Here is a 13,855-nt window from a genome sequence, read left to right as displayed (position 1 = left end):
CTCATTTATTCTTTATTGAACTTCATTCCAATGCCAAGAAGGAAGGATTTGAATGCATGTAAGCCAATTATAGGCATTTTTTTTAAATTTTAAATTCTAGTAATCAGTTTCACTAACACTGATTCTGATAGCACCTAATCATATGAAATAGAATAGTTTTGCAATTTATATTACTATGTGAAATATCAATATTTTAAAGCCACTGTGTTTATTTTTTAAACTTGGATATTGCTTCATTTTTCTTTTAACTTTAAAATTCTTTTTGACTTATCTACACTTTACTCTTTTTCAATTTATAATAGTTTTCCCTTTATGTATCTATTATATCATCCTTTTATATTTTTTAACTTTTCCCTATCATATTTGCTCATTGGTTTATTTTTTATTTCCTTTTTTGATTTAAGCAAAGAGAAGGTAAATTAATTCAGACAGAAGAAAGAGGAGGCATTTTTATTAAAAGACCAGTGTCATTGTTTACTTGGCATTTTTATAATTAAGTTGAATGTTTTAAAATTATCAGTACTTGACCATCTTTGTCCTGTAAAAGATGTCAATTTCTCCTGGTTCAAGTTCACACATACATCTGCTCTTTTTTTTTTTTTTTTAAATCTTTAACTTCTTGCTAATTATTTCAAAAAAGGTGTTCCCCTTTTCTTACGTCTCACAGTTATGGGGGTCATGAACTTTTGATATTAATAAGTTCTGATGACTTCAATGTTCTCTGATTTCCTTTGACCAGAGTCTAGTAGAGCAAAGGAACTAGTTTTCCTAACTCTGATCACTATAAGAGCTGACTCTCTGATTTATCAGAATAGAGGCTGTTGTCATCTATTATGACAAAAGTTTTTTTTTTAAAGGAAATAAAATATAGCTGTAGAAGATGCTGCATAATTGGAATTCTTAGAAAAATAATTTCCTTCAAATGAATGTTTTATGATTTTTTCCTACCTTCTTCTTTGGTTTTTATAATGCCAAATGAATTGGTTCCTTTTAGTGATGAGAATCAATATCAGATTCAGAATGGTCAAGTAGACTTCGTTTAAAAGCACAATCCTTCAGAATTGAAGAAGTAGCACAATATTTTCTAAATTGTAAAGTGCAGATGTAGACATTGTATACATCCATGCATAATTATGTCTGGTTATCTGAATAATATCACACACTAAACTGGAAAGCTCACATACTAAAAGATACGTGACTTGCTGTTCTCTAAATGTATGGGGCTTCTTTCCTCCTACTGTGTAACTGCATTAGAAGGAACAGAATCTCTTGGTAACTCTTGAGATCACCTCTTATCCCCTTAAATGCTGCAGATGAACAGTTTTGGGCATGAAGCAGGGACAGGAACCCCTGTGTAAAAGCAAACCAGAACTAAATCACATTGCCCACACTCAAGGGAGTGAAATTCTTTATATATAATATATAATATATAATATTATAATATATAATATATAATATATAATATATAATATATAATATATAATATATAATATATAATATATAATATATAATAAATATATAATTATATATTATATATTATATATATGTATATAATTGATTTTTTACAGAAAGGAAGGGAGAGGGAAAGAGAGTTAGAAACATCGATAAGAGAGAAACATTGACCAGCTGCCTCCTGCACACCCCCTACTGGGGATGTGCCCACAACCAAGGTACAGGCCCTTGACCGGAATTGAACCTGGTACCCTTGAGTCCGCAGGCCGACGCTCTATCCACTGAGCCAAACCGGTTAGGGCAAGGGAGTGAAATTCTTATTCTAAGATCTGGTCTGCAGCTTCTTTTCTTACAAGTTACATTGCATTTTTATGCACTGTAAGCCAATTTGGCTAGTTTTGTTACCATTTCAACACTTGCAGAGCCGTAGCAGAACAGTATAAAGCAGGGTGAGACACAGGTCCTCTCCTCAAAAGGCTATAAAAATTGTATAACTATAAAATTTAATAAAACTTGGCAGAATTATAGCAGCTTTACAAAAGCAATAGGAATTGCTAATTAACTCTACTTCTGTGTACTGTCACCTTTTGAACTAAAGTATACAGTTTTGTTAATGATGAATTTGAAGATGTTTTCTTTTCTCGGGTTCATTGCAGTAGTCTTATGAATCTTAAGAAAATTGTTAGTCCAGAAAGGTATTCTTTAACTGAGAGTGAGTATTAGAGACAGTTCCTGATGAAAGCATTGTCCTTTTGGTTGGAGGAAGGGTGTGATATAATTTTTCACCAACATGTTTCAGTTTTATGATAATTCTCTGAACACAAAGCAAGGATTAGTCATCCATAATTAGGGAAAATAAGGAGAAATAGCCGAAGAGTGGCCCTGATGCCACCCAAATTTACTAACAGGAAAAGCCTGAGGCTTAAACCTTCAAATCTTTGTGATTTGAGTTCAACACATATCCCACTTTTAAATGTGAAATTATTTAGAACTAGACAAAGTCAGAACCACCCTGCTAAGCTGCATTTGTCATGGTTTTTAGATAAATTAAGAAGAGGAAAAAGGCCAGCAGGTAGGTGAAGCTGATACTAATGTCGTTCCAGGGTTTCTAGCCTGAGATCCAGGAACCTCTGGGAGGAAAAAGTGGCGGGGAAAAAAAAAAGTTGATAATAGAGAGGATGCTGCAGCAACTTGACTGATTATCACTGACTTCTTTATGCCCTCGAAGGATCTTTCACAAGATGAAGTGAACACTTGGGTTGCTTCATGACCACACTAATTTTCAGGGGGCACTTCCTTAAAAATCTTAGCGCTTCCCTTCTACCTCCATGAACTATGAACTATGGTAGGTAGTAGTACCATGAACTATGGTATTTGATTAGGGAGTGGTTTTCTTCCCTTCATTTTGCTTTTGGGGCTGCCATGCAGTTGTTTTTTTATGCTGCCAAACTCCATTGTTCCAGTTACCAGACCTACTAGATACTGCAAGCAGAGTAGGACTACAGAAATATTAATATGCTAGTAACTACAGCAATGTTAAAACCTCACACAAACCAACCCCTCTCACCTTAGAAATTCTCAACATAATACCTTGATATGTAAAAATTGTCCATAGCTCACAGTTACCACCACCCCACAAGCCTTAGGATGGCGCTTCTCATCTTGGCTATATCTTAGGGTCCTTTGGGGAGCTTTCAAAATAAATGGATTATGCCCTATACCCACTTCCTGAGATTCCGATTTTATCTGGGATTGGACATGGCTGTCGTAGTTTTACTAGGAAAGTACAGCCAGCGTTGAAAATCACTACTCTGCGGAGACATAGAGTATTCCACAGAGTAAACAAAATAGCATGGACTTCTTCATTATTTTCACTCCCCTAAACTTTGTGGCACTGGTTTATAATTATGTATAATACTAAAAGAATTAAAAAATACAATGATGTCTCAATTAATGTGGAGACCCGTGGCTTTAATTAGCACCATGTATCCAACATGGTCATTTCTGGATGGTCTTCCACATGACAGTGATTATTGGATTCACTTCTTATTATCATTTCATACATGATAACTTGTATTTATAATTCAGGTCCAAGACAAAATCCTGGGAGAAAAACCCAGTGTGTTAATTTTAGTATGGTCATTTTAGACTATCCTTTATCATTTTTATTTTTCCCACACCCCTTTATTTTGGTGAGTTCGTGAATTATACCAGCTGGTCTATACCAAATATATGGAACCTACAGATACCATTAGGGATATGAAGCTTAGAGTATTTAAATATATTAGGTTAGACTAGTTTGTATGGTCAGGCATACAAGTATGTTTTCCCCAAAAAAGTTTTGCACATAAATCAGGAATTATCCTGGTGCCCATCCTTTCAAATTATGAGGAAGGCGGAACAGTTCAGATGTTCTAGACAAGAGTGAAAATGGCCAATGGTCTTCTACAAACAAAGAATACTAAGAGCTACATAGTATTCACCAACTCCACATTCATGTTTAATAATAAATAATAGAAATAAGCAAATATAAGTCTCATTCCTCAGTTTGAATAGCCCAATGTTAGTTTGTATCATGAAAGCTAATGATCTACCTAATCATATATGCCCCTGAGTATTCTAGGGAAAATTACCTATAGCATCGCCTGCCTTTTATCAGTTGTGTAGCACAGACATCTTTGGATACTGGGATTGGGATGTAATACCTGGAAGAGAAGGTGTAACTTTGTCTACCCTATTAAAAAATATGCCTCAAAATTAAATAGAGCACAATATATATCTACATACTGAGTAGACCCATAGGTTGAAGTCAAAATTCCCCACATTTTTCAAATTATTTACCTTTTATGTAATACAGCTGATAAACAAAAAGTGAAAATATTTTATACATTTACTTCAACATTTTAATTTTTTATTGACTATTCTGGCCTGGTTCTATTGCTTTGGATTACATGTAAATTAAAAAGAACTTGGATGGGAGCAGACAAACTCAATGTGGATAATTAATAGTTCTCTTATAAATGTATCTATAATAAAGTCTCCCAAATCATCAAATGATTACTAAACATGATGCCAGAAAACCCACTAAACAGTCAACATGTGACACTGGCATGGAACTGTGTTAAAGAGATGTTAAGACTTTTTAAAAAACCAATATAACATTACTATCTACACTCTGTAAAAAAACATATAAAGACACTTCTTTGTCGATAAGGGAAGAAACAAAACATGGTAATAAATGATTTCTTTTTCTCTAAGGTGGATAAAATTGAGAACTTTTTCCTCTTTTATTTTAGTTTTCACTAATGGTTTTATGAACTACTAATAAAGAGCATTGTCTTTCTAAAATTTGCATTGCATTCAGTTTCATTAGTTCTTTCTAGATTTAGCACATTATCAGATGCACATCTTTCCTGGGCTCTGCTGGGTTATCATGTTGGTTCAGCTACAGTAATTGAGTTTTGGAATTACCTTTTTAACTCTGGGCTGTGCTACATTGCAATGATTAAGCACACCTTCTGCAGGAAAGGCCAGGATAAACAGTCAACTTGGACTTTTTAAATTCTCCTCTTTGAGAATCTTTACAGCTGATTACTTTGGTATCAAGTGGTGTCAGAGACTGTGATACTAGAAGCATAATTACAGGCTTGATTCTGCTCATTTTCCCACCAGCTCTTCAAAATGCTATAGGCAGACTACTAAGATCTACAAACTAAAGTTCAAGTGCTAATACTATTCATAGCAGACACTTCTTAATTATAAAGAGAAATAAAAGTTAGTTAATTGGAACTTCTCAGGAGGTTGTAACAAAGATGATGTTTCTTAAATAAAATAAATGAGAGGTCGGTGATGGCAGTGCCTTGCTACTTTCTGCCCATGTGTGACAGACCATGTTTATCTTTCCAGCACTGTTCAACCTCATACCAGTGGGACTGCGCGTTGTTGCCATCCAGGGAGTGAAGACAGGGTTGTACATAGCCATGAATGGAGAAGGTTATCTCTACCCATCAGTAAGTAACATGCTGTAGTCTTTGGTCCTTCTTTCAATGTTTGCAAAATAGCAATAGCAATAGCAGCAATAACAAAATGAGAAAGTCCTGTCTATTGCTTCTGCTGTTTTTTATCTTTGCTGCAGTGTTGTGGGAGCTGTTTATTCATTATTCATCAGTGTTTGTTAATATCAGCATATCAAGCAGCAGAATGACATTATTACCTTGTAAAATTGTGTATTTGCATATTTTAAAAAGTGACCCAGTTTATAGAAAATTGAGCAATTTTGAAAGAGTTGATGTTAATATAATCTTTTTATTTCTATTTAGAAATGTACTTGTCTTTGAGAACCTCTTGTAAAAGATTATTTTATAAAAAGAGAAAGAATTAATGTGAATTCTGAAAAGAGAAGAGAAACATTTAAAGGGACTAGTTCTTTTAAAAATAAGAATTCAAAATATGTAAGCATTGTACTGGGAACATCTCATATCAAAATGTATATTGCTTTTAACTCTAAGCAAGCCTCCTTGTTTTGTGTTTATAAAGTTGAGCACTATCCCAGCCATATAACCTCTTCTGGAATATTTACTCTTTGCAAATAATTTGCATTCAGATGTGCTGCATACATACATTATAATGCTGTTAAGAGTTAATTTCTGACACAGGTTCCAGCATTAGACGAGATCGGTCGCGTTCAGGGTGGTATGGCCGTAGACAGGTTCCAGCATTAGAGACCTAGATGAAAGTACTTCTTTCTACTATCCTTTGAGCAAAAAATCAATAGATCAAAGTCATAGTGCCTCAAGGAAAAATGTTTTTATTTGCTTTTGTTGTTGTTAAATTACATCATCAAAAAAACTACATGTAAATATACACACACACATTACGCACAGGCACACACATGCACACAGAACTTAAGCAGAAACATTCTCTGGGGCCTCCCATGAAATTTAATAAATTTTCTTTAAAAAATCTGGAAAATCTGTCAAAGAAAATAAAATGTGAGTTGTGGATTCCTTTTGTGGTGAGGTGAGGAATGCTTTTGTTAATTTGGAACCTTCTTCTGAGTTCCCTGAAGGTGTTCCTGCATGCAGACCTGGCCCCACATTATGCAAATTGCATTCTGTTACATAAGATGAATATTAAACATCTGCAAGCATGCTCAAGCTAGAATTCCCTATCCCCCTTGAGGAAAAATTCGATTTAGAGGAAGATCATTTTCTAAAGATGCTTATTTCAGATTCAAATCAACTTCATTGATTTGACATTTATTCTGTTGCTTTTGTTTCTCTTACCCCAAGTGATCTTTGAGATGCCTAAAAACTATTAGATTCGGTATCTGCCATAGCCTCTAGTCCTTGGTTTCTGTTGATGATTTTTTTAAAATTCATATTTATTGTTGAAAGTATTGCAGATGTCCCCTCCCCCCACCATTAACCCCCTCCCGAGATCACATTGTTATGCTCTGGTATATGTGTTGATGTCAAGAGAAATTTAAATGCTTGTTTTACTTTTGCTACTGAGAGAGATACTTTATATATTTTTTGTGATGAGGTTGTGCAAGTGTGCTATTTTTTTTCAAGGTAGGAGTATGTGCATTAGCCTAAAATACAAGGGAGTCCTGGTTATATTTGTTGCAATGTAAGCAGTGCAGCAGGAATAGAAGTGAGGAAGGCACCAACTGACTGGCCCAGTCTTTGGCATCTTAAATAGGGCCTCCCTGCCCAGGAATCACATCTGTTGGCAACAGCCCTGCCCCAGGAATTGTCCTAATGACAACTTCAGGCATATCCTCTACTCTCTACTCTCTGATTCTCCCGTTACTTGGCTTCTGGACCATCCTTTGGTGGCTTGATTCTCTGCTTTGCGGATCTTGGTTTTCTCCCCTTCCCATCTTTGACTCTCTGCTCCGAGACCAGGATCTGGAAAGAGGCACTCTATTCGCCCAACCCCTACCCTAAGAGATCCCCTCTGCCCAGACCAGGCCCTTAGGATCCTCAACCATCTTGTAGGAAAAGAACTTAGATAAAAATCAAATGAAATGTCCAGTTTTTACTAATACTGCTTAGTTAAAGTGCCCTGTGTATTTCAATGTAATAAAAATTGAAGTTCAAATATTTTGGCAGAAAGAATGTTTTCCCTCATTCACTCACTTATTCCATAATTAGTTACTGAGAGCCTGTTAAAATAATATTATAGCAGCACAACACAACAATTATTATACTATGCAATAGTAGTTCTACTTATAAAATAATAATGACCACTATATGTATATAGTGCACTCTGCCTAGCACTGATTTCAGCACTTTATAGGTTAGATCATTTCATCCTTACAGCAACCTATTAAACAAATACTGTTAAAATGATGATACTGATGTACAGAAAGTTTGAGAAGCTGTGCGAAGTCATCCAAGTAGAGCAGACAAGATTTGAGCACCATTAGTCTGACTCTTTAACTGTTACTTTTTAACTGTTTCACTATACAGTATTGCTTCCATGTGCCAGACATTTTCATAAATGGTCTGGCACCTATTCTAGTAACAACTTATAAGCATGTGATGATGTAATGAAAACCGTTAGGGATTTGGTACCTTGGGAAGTAACTTCATTTTAGATATTAAAAAGTATAATTTGAAATAATCTGTTTTCTTTGTATATTCTCAAATAAAACAATAAAAATCATAGGAAATTCTATTTATTCAAGAAATGTTTGATATTAAGTAGTGGGTGTTAAATATTCTTAAAGTGTATTACGTGTAACATTTGGGCTTTAAATGTAAAAGCCAGGGTGGCTAACCCAACTAAGAAGTTTTGAACTAGGTTGAGTAAATTTTTTTAAAGGAGAACTCCAAGCTCAGGTTTAAAGAAAAAAGTTAATAAAGATGTAAGTCTGGGAAATGAAGGAATCTGTTTTAAGCTTATACCCACTTTAAAATGATCAACTTAATGTTTGTGGAGTGTAAACCAATGTCTAATATGGGAGCAATTTTATTGAGAATGTAGGCAATAAAATACTCAAAGCAAAGTGAATTATGTTAAATGAAAATCACACTAGTGATTTGACTCAAAGTAGATATATTCCTCTGCGTTTCAGGAAGTAACTCTCATCATCCCTTGCCATCCAAATAAAGATATTAAATTTGTCAGGTAATTCTGCCTCAGTGGGACAAAACAGTTATCTGACTGAGATGTAAATATCACCTTTCTTATGCCGAAGCTACTTGTCACCTATGGAATCTTTTCTGTAATATGACAGCAGTGATATCATTTGTGGTCATAAGGATTGTAATATGTACCTTGAAGATGTACCCCAAGAAATTTAGTGTCAGATAAAGACAGTTTCTTTGAAGGTAAACTGCAATGTTGCAGAACAGAAACTGACAAGGAAATACTTTGTTAGAAAATGAGTCTGTAGTGGTATCTAGGATAAAAATGTATTTTGATCAACTATAAACTATGGTGCTGTAAGGAACAGTCAAGTTTTTTTTTCCTCTTCCAAATAACCTATGACTTAGACTAAGAGGCTCAATCCTCTGAAGTAAATTCTGAACACTGAAGAAAAACATGAAATGAAAAAACCCCTGTCATTCCTTATTTGACCAGAGATAAAGAATAGTTAAAGTCATCCTATCTAATAAAAGACAAAAAGGGTAATTAACCATATTTCCACTATGCTTCCCATTGGCTAATCAGGGCGATATGCAAATTAACTGCCAACAAAGATGGCGGCCGGCAGCCACACAGCTGAAGTGAGCAGGAGGCTTGCTTGCTCCAGTGATGGAGGAAGCCAAGGTTCCCTGCCTGCCGAGGCCCGGCTCTGAGCCCAAAAGCAACAATCTTTCAATTATAGAAGCTAAACAAACCCCAGATACCTGCTTTCAGCCAGCCACGGCCTCAGAGCTGGGAGCGTCAGTGAAGACAACAATGTTTCAATTATAGAAGGTAAATAAATCCCAGAATAAAAAAAAAAAAAGAAAAAAGGAGAGGCTGGGAGCTTCAGTCGCTGGCCAGCCTGAAAATGGCCCTCAGCCCTTCACCCAGACTGCCCAGGCACCCCAGTGGGGACCCCCACCCTGAAGGGGGTGTGGCCAGCCTGAAAACAGCCATCAGCCTCTCACCCAGGCTGGCCAGGCACCCCAGCGGGGACCCCCACCCTGATCCAGGACACCCTTCAGGGCAAACCAGCTGGCCCCCACCCGTGCACCAGGCCTCTATCCTTTTTAGTAAAGGGTAATATGCAAACTGACCCTAACAGCAGAAGGACTGGGAATGACTGGTCACTATGACACACACTGACCACCAGGGGTCAGACGCTCAATGCAGGAGCTGCCGTCTGGTGGTCAGTGCGCTCCCACATAGGGGAGCTCTGCTTAGCCACAAGCCAGGCTGCCAGCTGCCAGTATAGTGGTGGTGGTGGGAGCCTCTCCTGCCTCTTCAGCAGCGCTAAGGATGTCCGACTGCATCTTAGGCCTGCTCCCCCCTGGCAAGTGGACATCCCCCAAGGGCTGCTGGGCTGCTGGGCTGCCAGAGGGATGTCTGATTGCCAGCTTAGGCCTAATCCCCCAGGGAGCAGGCCTAAGCCAGCAGGTGGTCATCCCCCGAGGGGTCCCAGACTGTGAGAGGGCACAGGCCGGGCTGAGGGACCCCCCCGAGTGCACAAATTTTTGTGCACCAGGCCTCTAGTTCTGATATAAGAAAGAGGGGTAGGGAGGAAGGGAAGGAGAAGAGACTGATATACAATGGGGAAAGTCCTGGGCTTTTATCAGAACACCTGGATCTTGGATCTGACAGCGGATACTTGTGTTATCATGTCGCAGACACTCTGGCTCTCAGTCTTCCCATCTGTAAAATGAAAGGGTTTCCCTGGATGCTTTAAGTTAATATTGAGGTTTAAAATTCTGGTGTTAGTCTGATTGATTTTTCTGGATGATGAAGTAAAAAATGTACATAAAATGTGTAAAGATTCGTTAGTGCTGTCTTACCACTGGCTGGCATTTATGAGAGTATTAGTTTCCAAATGGTGCTCTAAATGTTTCTGTTACCTAGAGGCTGCCATCTGGGAGGCAGTAAGCCCTGGTATTCTCCTGAAATTAATCTTGCATTTGAGTCTAATAACCAAGAGATACAAGTAAAGAGGAAGATAATCCCTTTTCATGTGGATTTTTATAACGAATCAAGAGAATGCTCTGCTACTGTGTTTTGCAAATAATTGGGCCCAAAAGAATCACCTGAAGAGAGGAAAAAGCAGATTCCATGGATCTACTTCCAGCTACTTCAATTCACTAGGTGTGGTGGGAGGCCCCGGAATCTACCTCTCCCACCTGTCCACTGGTGGGTGATTCTAAAGCTCAACAATCCATAACCACACAAGCATTGCTGCAATGGCCAGTGGGGAGATGATGACAGCTTTAGACCAACTGGTGAGAGTAGAGTTGAGGACAGTGGTAGACAGACTAACCAGGCTCAAAAACCAACATGGAATAAAATAAATCATTTGGTTTTCCTAACTTTACCTCCTACTAAGTTGAGGTTTAGAGAAATTCCATACTCTTCTTAACTAATGCAGCAACCGAGAAGCTCTGGGACACCTGGATATTGTCACCTCTGTATGCTGGGATCAACCCATCCAACAATGTACAATGAATGTGAGCATAGTGATGAAATGTTCTTCAGTTAAAGGAAAAAAAGATAAATGCTATGTATTATGCAAAATCATTTTTAATACCTTCCAAGTCTTATCTACTTTATATGGGATAGTGTTCTAATATCACAGTCATATTTCAGAAATATATTCATAAGCCTCTTTTACCAAGATGGTTCCACCTCCCTTCCTCGGTGCCAGCAGACATCTCTTACTGATGTGTCTTGAATTGTGTTGCTCTCCATCTATAATTTTTCAAAGCCACCTAGTCAGGAAAGCCTCAGAGCTCCTCACCTCATTCTACCATTAATTGTACGTCTCCATGCAGAGTTCAAATTCTAGCCAAATGGGTTGCAATAATGTCCTTTCTTCTTATCATTGGCTCTTGTGTTCATTGTTCAAGTTTGGGCCATAGAAATAGAACTACTTTGATTTTTTAGTGGTACTTAATTTCCCCCGAAATCTTTCCTTTCTTCCCTGAGAGTTACTAATACAAAGGCATACAACCATCCCACGCCTGTATTTCTATGCACATGGAGTATTTTGTGTGTTCTTTGTCCATCTCTGGTACCCACCCTGTCTCTCTGAAGCACATCTATGGACTCTATCCTCAGGAAGCCACTCACTGTTTATTCTAGTGCAGGTAGGCATATCCTATCCCTGTCTCCTAGTGTTTTTTTCTTTAGGTACCAGGCAGTGCATGGGATTAACCACATAATCTGGGCTACAGTGACCATCGCTGGTAATCAATATCCATTATAGGGGACCAAGGGCATTTGACGACTGCTTATCCTGAGGACCAGTCTCTTGTTATCTGATGTGACTCCTAGGAGGAGGGAGGCAAAACTATAACCAAGCAGGATCCCAGATTTCTCTGGATATAAAGAGGTACCCCTTTCAAAATGGACTTTTTTTCATTTTTCATCCCTCATTCTTCATTTCTCTGAATGGTGAGTTCTTTACCTTAAAAAATATATTAAATTACAGGTGATTATTCATGTCTCTCTTATTCTAGCAATCTATGACTTTGACTCTATATGCATGTTTTTCTATAGAAACAATATCTAACATCTATATATATATGTGTGTGTGTGTGTGTGTGTGTGTGTGTGTGTGTGTGTGTGTATTTGTGTGTTTCATTGGAATTATGCATATGCTTAAATACACATTTATTCACATTGTTATACTTCTGGTAAGAGTGTTTTTATTTCTTTTTATAAATGTTAAATAATAGCTCTTTAATTTACACATATTTTGAAGCTTTACTTGATATGCTTAAAAATATTTTTTTATTAAGTTTTCCTATGCTTTTGCCCACATCATTATTATTTTAATATATTTCCCAGGTTGAAAATGGCTATTATCTGTTCTTGGCATTTTGACTAAGATAATTTATAGCAATAAAGAAGCAAGTACAGTACTTCAGTAAATTTCCCTTCAGTATTCATATAATTCCTACAACACTGAACCTCAATGCACAGTATACAATTGATTATGACAAAGGAAAGAATGCCTTCATTCTACTTAGGGTCACTTACCAGAGAGAAAATGCCCTTCAGAAACAAATACAAATGATAGACTACATATAACTAAATGTAAGTAGCACTTGTCCAAATATGAAACATCCCATGTTTTCTATTGTTAGGTTGATAATGGGCAATACAAGGTTGGGCAAAAGTAGGTTTATAGTTATAAGTATGTGAAACAGAGTCTATTCTTGTATTGTTATTTATTAATTATTGTATTATTTTCCATATGAACAACTGTAAACCTACTTTTGCCCCACCCTGTCTAAAGCAATAAATGTACCTTTTTAGGCTATCCAAGTTCATATGCCGTTTTATGGAGTTTAAAGGAAGGAACTGAGGTAGAAAAGATATGAGAGCTTAAGAGGAAGGAGAGGGGAAAAAGAGAAGTGAAAAGAAAAGCATATTAATCAGCATTAGGAAGCCATGTTAGGCAGCATTGGGAAAAGGGGAGAGAAAAGAAAGAGAAAGACGAGAGAATGGGAGGAGGGGACAGCAAAGGGAAGGAAGTGGGGAGAACATATTACAAGGAGAGAGCAGAGAGAGACCCATACCTTCTGCTCACTCCATCATGCTATTGGAACCCACCTGGCCCCAGCTCTAGCCTCCCACTTGGAGGTGGAAAAAACAAAATCTTCCCTCCTGAAGTCTAGTCTAGAGTTTCCAACCACACCCACAATACTTTTTCTGCTCTAGCTCCGTACACTTTCACCTGTTTCCTTTAACCTCCTTTTTCAGAATGGTTAATGTCATTCTCCAGACAAGGAGACAATATGGCCATGTTTAACTTCTAAAGGATTATACCTGTGACAGTGAGAATTAGTAGAAATAGTTCAGTGGCAGTGTGAAAATCATGCAATCAATAGTCCAGATGAGGAATACTGAGTATACAGGGTGGGGCAAAATTAGGTTTACAGTTGTTCATATGGAAAATAATACAATAATTGATAAATATAATAAATAACAATACAAGAATAAGTTCTGTTTTGCATACTCACAACTGTAAAACTTACAGTTCCATTGCCCCAGTCTGTATACAATGGAACATTATTCATTTTAATTAAAAAAGAACGGGGATTCTGCATTGGCAACAATATGGATAAACCTGGAAGACATTGGAAAGTAAACTGAAGTGAGTAAGACACATAAAAAAATAACTGATGATCTTGCCTTTGTAATCTAAACAGGTGAATACATAGGAACAGAGATTTGAAAAGTGGTTGTTAGGGAAATCAAGGAATAAAAG

The 13,855-nt window shown here is 37.1% G+C and overlaps 1 protein-coding gene across 2 annotated transcripts in view; it reads left to right on the top strand.

The window, feature by feature from the left end:
* The window catches only part of FGF14 (fibroblast growth factor 14), a 593,464-nt gene that overhangs the window by 458,161 nt on the left and 121,448 nt on the right, over nucleotides 1–13,855 (top strand). For both annotated transcript variants that reach the window (XM_059685059.1, XM_059685060.1), the window contains exon 3: nucleotides 5,359–5,462. In XM_059685059.1, coding sequence (XP_059541042.1) covers nucleotides 5,359–5,462 — 104 coding nt within the window. The remainder of the gene's footprint in view (nucleotides 1–5,358; nucleotides 5,463–13,855) is intronic.

This window comes from Myotis daubentonii, chromosome 2 (assembly GCF_963259705.1).
Source record: "Myotis daubentonii chromosome 2, mMyoDau2.1, whole genome shotgun sequence".
Lineage (NCBI taxonomy): Eukaryota > Metazoa > Chordata > Mammalia > Chiroptera > Vespertilionidae > Myotis > Myotis daubentonii.
Note: the sequence above shows the minus strand (reverse complement) of the source record. Positions and strands in the feature narration are given on the sequence as shown.